Source organism: Sturnira hondurensis, unplaced genomic scaffold, assembly GCF_014824575.4.
Source record: "Sturnira hondurensis isolate 20B ecotype Veracruz unplaced genomic scaffold, ASM1482457v3 Scaffold0011512, whole genome shotgun sequence".
NCBI lineage: Eukaryota > Metazoa > Chordata > Mammalia > Chiroptera > Phyllostomidae > Sturnira > Sturnira hondurensis.
Genome location: NW_028084143.1, coordinates 1787243 through 1798181, shown reverse-complemented (window position 1 = coordinate 1798181; position 10939 = coordinate 1787243). Strand labels below are relative to the sequence as shown.

Sequence of the window (10939 nt, the reverse complement as noted above, 5' to 3'; positions counted from 1 at the left end):
ACAGGTGTCTTATATGGGAACCTAGCTGATATACGATGGTGATAACAATTCCTCCATCTCACATGGTGCTGGCATCTACAGGAAGTGCTGGGATCTGCAGGAAGTGCTGGGATCTACAGGAAATGCTGGGATGTACAAGAAGTGCTGGGATGTACAGGAAGTGCTGGGATCTGCAAGAAGTGCTGGGATCTACAGGAAATGCTGGGATGTACAGGAAGTGCTGGGATCTGCAAGAAGTGCTGGGATCTACAGGAAGTGCTGGGATCTATAGGAAGTGCTGGGATCTACAGGAAGTGCTGGGATGTGCAGGAAGTGCTGGGATCTGCAGGAAGTGCTGGGATCTACAGGAAATGCTGGGATGTACAGGAAGTGCTGGCATCTACAGGAAGTGCTGGCATCTACAGGAAATGCTGCAATCTGATTTTCTAATTCACCCAAGCTCTCATGGCTGAGTAAGAATTACCACCAGATGTTGGATGGTTTCTGAAATTCAATGATGTAAACATGTTAACAATTCACCTGACTCATTAATCACAGTCCTGTGGCCTCAATGGACATTTCTTTGCTGTATTAACTCCCTGCGGCAAACAAGTGCCTTTGGAGCAGCCGGAGCTGCACCTTCTCACAAGGAACTGCAACTCTGCCGTGTGCGTGTCACCAAACATTTTACACAAAGGGCTTCGTTTCACTTTTAAAAAGTATTTAATCCGGAGACTCATGTAGTCATCTTCAGCGTAATGAATTTGGCAGGTTAATGCCTGGCTAATTAAGCATCAATAATCTTTATTAACGTGCTTTTCTTCACTCAATACAAAATAAACCAATACAAAATACAGTCAGTTATCAGAAGACCATAGCCACTGAGCAAGTAGACTAGCTATAAAAAGTTTATAAAAAAAATAGACAACAAATGTAAACATCGTTTTCACTCACGAGGCTTCATAATCCAGCATCGGGCCCCTCTGGCCTTACCCCTCTGCAGCTAAGCACCTTCACTGTGGACTAATCAGTTTAATTACCTTTCAGTGAGCTAGGAAGTCTGTTTGGAAATAAATAACCAGATCCTACTAAGTGTACGCAGAGGAAATCGCAATGTACAATAGATTTCAGCAGAAAACCAGCTGTCTGTAGTAACACGTGAGAGTGAATCCTTGTCTTGCAATTATCTTTCTAAATGGCTTCATTTCTAAATTCATTATAACACAGAGTTGACTAAAATTAAGCTAAACAGGAGGAGGAACAGAGGGCTAAGACAAACAGACCCCCTCCAGACCTCCCCTAACGTGGCATTTTGGGAGAAGCAAACTGAGAACACAGTTTCTATACTCCTCCAGGCATTATTTCAGGCACGTATTTTCTTTACTTTCTTTACTTTTCTTTACTTTCTTTCTTTCTGCTGGAAGTTACATGCCCCCAAATGACAGAGGACAAAGCAGCCAACCACAGTTTTGAGTGTGAAAAAATTTTCAGGAAGCCACATTGATGGCCTAATTCAACATCCACCCAAAAGTAAAGCCAGATCGTAGAATGGACAATAACCCAACAAAACACAGTAAGTACCTGAGATTTTTCTACAAGAATCTTAAACACAAGAGTGCATTCTTTAGGGCAAAATGTCCCTCTATTCCTTCTGTGCTCATTTTGTCATCTGCTGGGAACATACCCGCAAGATGACGAAGATGTTCCAAAGTAGCCAAGTAGAATTTTTCATGTTTTCTATAAGCAGGTGTTCTATCACACCTGATTTCATTTAAATTGCTGACATTTCAGTTACTCAGTAAACCTTAAAGAGGGTAAAATTGTAAATAACATATCAATTGAGATTTGTCATTTAGTTTTGCATTGTACGGACAAATTGAAATACCCATTGTCTGTCTTTGGAATAACCTCATTCCACTAACAGAAGGGGAACAAAACAGATTGGCAGAAGAACCCCCACCACTTTGCAAGCTCCTGGGTAATGCCTTCTGTTGTTTTGCAACTCAGTGGTCTCTTGGCATGATTTCTAAGTGGCTCTCTTATAATGTTAAATCATTTAAGATCCTGATCTGCTATTCAAAGATCCTTTTTATCCACCCATATCTGAAGTTAATCTGTAATACATTCGTCCTTTCCACCATATCAGCTTATCTCAACAGATGTCTGACATTTCACCCACAATTAAACTCAGTGTGAACGACTATATACGACTCAAATTCTAACAGTGCCGCGGCTTTGTGACTTGGCCGTGTCTCTCTCTATCTGTACTTGGATTTATTAAGGCAGTTCTGCATTTAAATAGAGAATAATGAAACTAAAGGACACCAATGTTTACAATACAGGATATATGCGTCAACTTTTTAAAAATCTGCTACAAAACAGAAAGGTTTTACACTTCAGACAAAATGGGCACTGAAGAAGGCAGCGTCCTTTCCACCGGAAGGACCATGGACACAGGTCCCCAGGTGTACACACACCTCTTAGCCAAGGGTCAGTGACTGATCTTGTAAAAATCCCTTCTGGAGTTCGAATGGTGAAAATGTTTATAAGTTACATTCAGTAAAACTTTTTCAAGTTACATTCAGTAGATTTTCCTCCAAGAGAGAAATAGTGCACAATTTAGGCAGGGATTAGAAATATTTACGTGTTATAAACCTACTGTTGAGTCTAGGTACTTTAAATAGGACATTGTGTCTGTTCTAGTTATCCATTTTTTAAAAACAGACACCTTTACTTAGTAATATCACATTATTCTTCTGGGCTTTTTGTTGCACAAAAGAGGGAAATAAGAGAAAGACAGAGGTAGAGACAGAGGCAGAGGTAGAAGTAGAAGGAGAGGAAGAGATAGACATGGAGACAGAGAAAGAACAGGGAGAAGAAAAGGAGACATAAAACAGAGGAAGGCAGGGAGGGTGGGGGCGGGGGGATTCTAGACCTCACTACTGCCCTGTGGGGCAGACAAGGCTATAAGGAGAACAGCAGCATTATAGTTGTGCTCCTGGTAAGGGCTCCCAGCAGAGCTCTGGGTCGCCGCGCACTTCCTGTTTCACACTGGCCCATAGTACAGGTTACCAGGTGGGACTCCCAAGGAAAAAGCAATCTATGCAGATAGCTTACAGTGACCACATCCACTGTCTGAGAAGTTAGCCGTGCATTACTGTCGTAGGAACATGGCCACAGCTTTGGAAAACACAGCAGCATAAAACAATTCAAAGGTAGACACAGTGTTTTAATTTGTTCACCTTAAAAAAAGAAATGCTTGAACAAGGTAAGGCACTTAAGAAAGGAATTCCTTCTCCAGCTGGTAGATGGATGGCCGGCTGCTTCTGCTCTTCATCCGGCACAAGGGCACCGTACAGTCGCTGCTCTGGCCCTCCGTGTCCGCGTCCAGTAAGGAAGGCAGGTGCAATGTAGTTCTGTCCTTGGCACCGAGGGAACAGTGAGGGGGCGGTCTCCCATCACCCAGGCCAGGGCTGGCCTGGGCCGGCCGAGGCTCTGTTCTGCCTGGGAAGGCCTGGGGGGGATCGGACAGGCCTCTCAGGGGTGGGGCTGGAGGCAGAGGCACAGTGGTGACAGTTGTCTGTCTTCCAGGTGAGGCCTCGTGTGTCAGGTTACTGTGAGGACAGGAGAGGGCGAGGGGCAGCCCCCACGCCTGCTCAGGGGGCAGTGCAGGGGCTCTGGTGGCACCAGCTGGTTGAGAAAGAAGAGACAGTGTGTCGTCAGAAAGACAGCAACGCCTAAAACAAACCTTATCCAGAAAAACAACTACGAAGACAGTTCAGCGACACAGTCGCTTTAAAGGGCCTTTCCACGAACAAATCCTGATCACGAAGCTTTTGAAACTGTCAGGACGTGTGCTTGTTTGGTTTCTCATGAAAAAGTACTGCAAGGCTGGAGAGAGGGCTTCCCACGACGGAAACCACAGCTGCGACTGGGCGGGGCTGCCTCTCAGTGCAATCGGGCCAGCCACCAGGGGACTGCAGCACACACAGGGCGGGTTCTCAGGTGGATGGGACTGGGACCCAGCTAAGACTTAAAAATGATGGTTAGCCCAGCCTGGTGGCTCAGTTGGTTGGAGTGTCACTCCGTACACACAAAAAATTGTGGGTTTGATCCCCAGTGAGGGCAGATACCTAGGTTGCAGGTTCGAATCCCAGTTGGGGCACATATAGGAGGCAACTGATCCATGTTTCTCTCACACTGCTGTTTCTCTCCCATGCCACTCCAACTCTCTATCTCATCAGTAATCTTACCCTTGGGTCGGGGTTTTTTTTCAGGTGAGGGTTTAAAAACATGATGGTTAATATGATTAAATGTCACTTTCAGATTATTATTTGACAAAACTCATGAAAATAAAGAAGAATAGGGTTTTTCCATGTTACCTGTTCTCTTTCTGTTCTGGAGAACTGACTTATTATCACTCCAACAAATAATTATAGGCCTACAAAATTAAGACAAAAAGAATGGCTTCCTATAGATCACATATCATAAAAACCTATATAATGTACCTTTGAAACCTATACAACCTCATTAACCAATGTCACCCCAATAAATCTAATAAAAATAAAAGAAGAGGTGCCTATGGGATGATTGTGCTAGCATTTCTCCCAGCACAGCGATAAAGCATGACACCTTCATTGTGTCCCAAAGGCCTAATAGACCCATATATTCAAAGGCAATGAAGAATAATCTAGAAAAGCCACGCCCGGGTGTAGCACTTAATGAGAAGAGGAAGCGGAGGGAATGAAAGCGCTTTCCACCTTCAAGCACTTTACCGCCAACCCCAGAGTAACATGTCCCAACACGGAGTGTCAGTCCCACACACTCTGCCTCCCCTTGTACTCAGGACCAGTCTATGAGGGGCCTGGGACAACCTTCACAGAAAGAGGTGACAGTCAGCCCTGTCCGCACCTAGTGCGCTGTTCGCTTTTCACAGGTCACCTGCAAACTCCATCTGTTCAGTGGGGCCAGGTGACGCAGGACACGGGTGCCACAAGCAGGAGAGATGACCAGTGTTACTTCCAGCTCTCCCGTTAGCTACTGGCCGATACTTTGGACGACCTGTCTCCTCACCATGAGGGACATAGGGCAGTTATTGTCACATGTGGTTTCTGTTTTAATATGCCATTACCTGTTTGAGTCACTGAAGTTTAATTACACTTTTCCCAGAATCCAAATGATAGTTACACGAAAGAGCAGGGTAAAACTGGAAGGTCCATGTGAATGGTGAAGACAAATTGGGAAATGGAACCACTCAGAGATGTAATCGCTTGTCAGACACCCAGACTAGGAGGTGATGCGCCATGTGCACAGCGGCGACTGCAACTTCTCCCACAGCGTAACCCACCTGGGGCCTGAGAAGTGCTTCCGTCAGACACGGTCCGCTGGTGATGCGCAGCTCTTTCCTTGGAAGAAGCACAGGGAGGCGTGTTCCCATGGGTCTGCTCTGAGGAGGGAGGGCAGGGGGGTCTCCACGCATAGCCATCAGACCCCTGCCTTGGTGCAGAGTTTGCCTGGGCGCAATCCCTTCCCAAAGTGCAGTGAACCTCTGCAGGGAGCGCATCAGGGTCCAGAGCACCATGTGCATCGCCCTCAAATGAGTCCGTGCCCTCCGTCTGCAGCAAGCACCTCGTGGAGAGGGAAGGCCTGGACAGCAGGCCCAGGGTGCCCGGCAAGGGCAGCGAGGCTGGGCCCCGGGGCCCCTGACCCACGGGTGGTGGCCGGGGGCGATCAGCGGCACGGGGCCTGGGCGCCCGCTGCAGGAGCCCCTCACGTTTCCTCCGCTCTTCCCTGGGCCAGGGCTCCTCCGTAGTCTGCGCTCTGAGATCCAGGCCCAGGGCCACCGAGGCCAGCAGCATGGTGCAGCTGTACAGGGCAGACTCCGTCCTCTTCCACTGGGACCTGCTCAGACTGCTGCTGGGGGTCACCTGAGGAGCGCCTGCAGTGGGGCCCCCAGAATAGGCCTCCTCCCAGCTCTCCGCTTCCAGAGGGTTCTCTCTCTGGCCATCTCTTCCCAGGGGGGAGTCCACATAGGCTGGTCCAGGCAGTTTGGTCTGCTTTGGTTTTCTGGGCTCTGCTCCATCAGCAGGGGGGATTGGTTCTTCACAAGCACCTGAATAAAGATACAGACACACAGTGGTGGTAGCATTTTACAGTACAAATCCTCTGAACTCTACGTAGAATAAAGTTGAAATCTGACAAATATTCTAAATCAAAGCGCATGCTGGAGTCCTTTTCAGTTCAGCAAAGGATTCGCCCAGGCAGGCCCTACAGTGTGCATTCCTGGGTTCCCGGCAGCAAGCAGCCCCCTGCCATTTCCTGGCCTTCAGGAAATGGCCCCTCACTGGGAAAATAAAACTACTGTCGAGGCAAAGTCGTCTGGGGTCAGAAATGTGCACACGCATCCATAGGCCCCGTAGCTTATCGGACAAAATGTGTTTTCCTCATCTCCATACATGCAAGGGTCAGAGCCTGTACCTACACCTCACCCATGTGTGAAGTACCATCACACGTCACAGCAGTGGTCCTCAAACTGTGTCCCCGGGCCGGCCCACCTGCATCACCTGAAAACTTGTAGCAACGCCAGTGCCTGGCCCACCTCAGACATGGAATGAGAAAGTCCAGGGCTGGAGCCCAGCAGCCTGCGTTTCAGAAGCCTTTGCTCACGTTTGGGAGCCACTGCAAGGGAGGAAGATGCCCCCAAGAGGGTTGAGCCCCAAAGGGCAACAAATTCTACGAGCTGGACGAAGAGATCATTCTTATCACTTAGGTGTCTAACAAAGAGTGGTGGCAATGGCCCACTGCTTACGCTGGCCCATGAGTCAGTCCACGACAGTCCTCCAATTACATTCCCATGACTGCTGAGTCATGGGAATGTCTACCACACCTGAACTGTGTTCTACCATTGAAACAAGCCAGATGCCAGCTTTTTTGCCGACGAGCCCCGCTTCTTCCCACTGTGTCCCTTCCCCAGGGTACCCCCCTTCTTCCTCCGTGCGTCCTCTGTCCTCTCTGCAAGACTGACAACCCAGCTCCTTTTCCCCTCAACACTCTGTCAAAGTGGCACCCAACACTAATGCAGACTGATGCCCCCCGCCCCGCAGGATCTCAGAGTTCTCTGAGGCCAGACAGTGGCAGTGCCCAGTTTCTTCCTTCTATTTGCTGTCAGGTCACAGGCATGTAAACATGCCCAAAGGTGGCAGTGCCTGACCACAGCGACAGTATCTCCTGAGTGGTCTTCCTGGGGAAGAGCCTTCATCAAACAGCCACACAACACCCTTTGGTGAACTGAACGCACAGTATATGTAACAAACCACTAATTATCCATCCATCGTTTAAGCAAAAGAGGTGGGAGAGACTATCGTCAGATGAAATCAGTAGGTTTCAAAGCATGTGGATCCATTTCCTCCTGTGTGATTCCACACGCCTTTACTCATCAGAACAATGTACACTTGCCCCCTGAAGTGGTCATGAACCTCCACTGACCCATCATAACCTCTCCCAGTCCTCAGGACCGATGACAAGCACTGGTAGCCCCCAGACCAAGGTAAATATAATCAACATCATATAAGATCAAAGAGCCCTTTTAGGATGGATTTGGGCATTCGGGAGATACTGCATGCTGGCCCAATTCCAGGCATTGGGAGTAGAGTGGTGAACACACCAGAAAAAACCCTTGTCTCCATGGAGCTGACTTTCTCGTCTGGAGGTGACAGAGAGCGCATGCATTCCGGTGTCAGTGAAGACGAGAATTTCAGGGAAGAGCCAGGAATAAACACTAATGGGTGTTACGTTAGAGGGCTGGGGCGGGATCCTACTCCAGCTAAGGCGGTCAGAAAAGGCCTGAGCTCGAACGCGAATGTTTAGAAGGATCTGGCCACACAGAGGGGCAGTGGGAGGGGACCTTCAGGTACGGCAGACAAATGTCAACCTTTTGCTCGTTAACCTTCAAGTGAACTGCAGAGTTAACTTAACAGGGAGCGAACTGGGTCAGCCCAGTGTGCCCTTTCATCCCCCTAACTGTCCTTGCGAGGAGTCGATCACAGAGTCCAAACAGTCTGAGAAAGAAAAAGCAGGACTACTTCTCCGATTGATTCCTTCATCCGGACAGTCGAAAATAATGAACAACATACTGCAGAAGTAGGGGGAGGGGGGATGTTAAAGGTTTTATTTATTTATTTTTAGAGAGAGGGGAAGGGGGAAAGAGGGAGAAAAACATTGATGTGTGACACATACACAGACTGGTTGCTTCTCCCACGCCCCCTACTGGGTACCGTGCCCGAAACCCAAGCATGTGACCTGACTGGGAATTGAACTGGGGACCTTTCCATTCACAGGCCGGCACTCAATCCAGGAAACGAGCCACACCACCCAGGGCAGAAGTAGCAGTTTTAATACTATTTATATTAGTATCTTTATTAGTCCTCCAACTATGTTTGGCGATAAAGCTCTTGCCTTCATAGGGAAGAGTCAGGACACAACAGTAAGCGGGAAAGCATTTATTTACCCAGGATGACGCAGCACCTGTGTCAGGGGTACTCAAATGTATCTACGGAGGTGTTCGCACTGATAACATGGCCTCGTGAAAACCCAGAAGAAAATGAACACGGGGAATGAGCAATAAAGTGCTTGTGCAATTGAGCACAGCACCAATAAAAAAGTAAAAAAATTTATAACATGTTTTGCTAAACATCTGTAATTTAAATAATCAAGGATAAAGACAATTTTTTTCTTTGATGATAACAATTCTTGACGTTTTTCAACAATTTCCATTCCTCTTCAAACTTTTGATATACAAATATTAAGTAGGAATGCTGAATATTAGAAATAATCATGACATTTAAATGAGAGATTACACTGTATTACTCTCCAACCAACAGATTTTCATAGTTAACCTGCTGAACATAATTTCATGTCAAGAGGTGGCAACTAGCCAGAAGACCCCCGCTTAATTCAGCAGAATTTCAGGGTGTCTATATTTTCATTTTCCCTATGTCTTATAATAAATTAATTTGGTTCTACATAATTAATTATGATACTAATTTTTCTGGTAAAAAAATAAGGGTGACAAATTCCCAATGAACAATGTGGAGCCAAATTACCTTCCACTATGAAGACTTAAAGGACAGGAAAGAACTTGGAGCTTAAGTAAAGGCATAAGAAATGCTATTTGCTGGCCTCGCCCTTGTTGCTGAGGCTATCAGAGCAAAGCTGCTAGAATCTACAACAGGCAGAAGCGAAGTCCGACTCAAATTCCATTTTCTGAAGCACATACCTGGCTGGTCCACAAATAATGACGTCAGTGGCACGGTCTTCTGATTTCTTATTAAGAGAGTTGACCAAGGACTGTTGCCATCTGAGAGCGGTCTTATTCTACAAAAGAAAGACGCTTATTTCCACGTAATAGAACCACGTAACAAATCAGGTGCTAATGAAGCACACATAAGGCAGAAATATATCAAGGGTTATTTTAAACGGCTTCACTAAATAATAATGTGTTAGGATAAACTCATCTTCGAAAGTAAAATCACATTCAGATATCTCTGCTTTATTCTAATTTCTTTTTCAAGGTTAAGTCTGCCCGATGTGACAGTCAACACGTCTCTGCCACGTTGGCCCAGCGCACCCAGAACGGCCAGGCATCACGCACGCACCTTTCTTTGCAGTCGGCTCTTTCCTTCATCTGAACGGAATTCGGTCCCCAGGTGCAGCCTTTCTTCCTGAAATTCCTTTTTACATCCTCAAATTCTTCCTGTCGACAGACCGTGTTCCGGCCCCAGGTTTTATTGCTTTCATCTGAAGTCACTAAATGGAGAGAATCAGACACTGATCAATTTAAAACATTTAAAGTCCAATGACTCTAACTCGTAAGACTACCTTACTCAAAACGGGCAAACATTTAACGCTGCCGCGAAAGCGGAACCGGAAGAGCCAACCCACGGGAGGAGGAGGAAGCTGAAACTGAGGTTGAGAGATTGTTGCGGGTTCGTCGTGTGGCTGAGATAAGCCCATGTCTCATCTCCTCCCAACTTAGCGCTTCCCTGCTCTGCTCTGGAGCTCTCCTGGAAATGCAAGTCGCCGACCCGGTCCTCTCTGATTGCACCGTACACATCTGTCCCACTCCGCAGCTGCCGGGTTAGGTCGCGTTTCACAACGGGTCTGCCTATTCGGAATCACAAGTGTCTGTCTGATGAGGCTGTTTTGAGAAGTACGCGGACTAACGCATGGGAATAGCTCAGAACGGTGCCCAGCACTCAGCGTGTGTGCAGTGGACATGCCCGGTTGTCATCCCCGTGTTCGGGGCTGGGCACAGGGTCTCTGCTGGCTCCCCATCCCATCGCCATCCCTACACTTAGTGTCAGTCGCTGGGCAGACTGATGAGCAGCACTGGGTGCAATGAGAGAGCGTTACTGAAATTCACTGTGTATCAGTCAACTTGTTGGAAAAATAAGAGCTCCAAGATTACTACCCGCTGCATTATGGTACTCATTCCTTTGGGAAACATGCCACGGGTGGGCAAAGGCGCAGGTTCCTGGAGTAAGAGGAGGCTGTGTGGCCACCTTCTGCACCGTTCGATTCTATTCAACAACAGGGAAGAGGTGTGTGTGCCCACAATCACAACGTGTGTCCTGAAACCTGAAATTCTCAGAGCGCTGGTGTTTTTCCATACACTTATAACTGATGTAGGAATCACTGTGGAAAATGGCTATTATTACCACACACTACTTACAAACGAGGTGTTCTAAAAACACAATTCAAAACATTAGGACACTTATACTCTACAGTCATAAAAAATGAGGTGCAGATAAAATAATATATAATGTGTGCATAAAATATATATATATATATATATATATATCCATTTGTCCACTAAAAATTAAGCATTTATACCTACACATTAAGAAAATTAGGTTAAGGAATATAAGACTAAATTTTGTTTCCCAAATAGTAGGGATACATA

General features: G+C 46.9%; 1 protein-coding gene across 2 annotated transcripts in view; it reads right to left on the bottom strand.

Moving 5' to 3' along the window:
- Nucleotides 1–763: 763 nt before the first annotated feature.
- MAP3K21 (mitogen-activated protein kinase kinase kinase 21) overlaps nucleotides 764–10939 on the bottom strand; it is a 49133-nt gene continuing 38957 nt past the window's right edge. The window contains exons 7-10 of one of the 2 annotated variants that reach the window (XM_037060256.1): nucleotides 9633–9783; nucleotides 9254–9351; nucleotides 5327–6091; nucleotides 764–3669 (exon numbers count right to left, since the gene is read on the bottom strand). In XM_037060256.1, coding sequence (XP_036916151.1) covers nucleotides 3257–3669; nucleotides 5327–6091; nucleotides 9254–9351; nucleotides 9633–9783 — 1427 coding nt within the window. In that variant the 3' untranslated portion in view covers nucleotides 764–3256. Of the gene's footprint in view, nucleotides 3674–5326; nucleotides 6092–9253; nucleotides 9352–9632; nucleotides 9784–10939 lie in introns of both variants that reach the window. The other variant, XM_037060257.1, reaches the window with a different exon arrangement.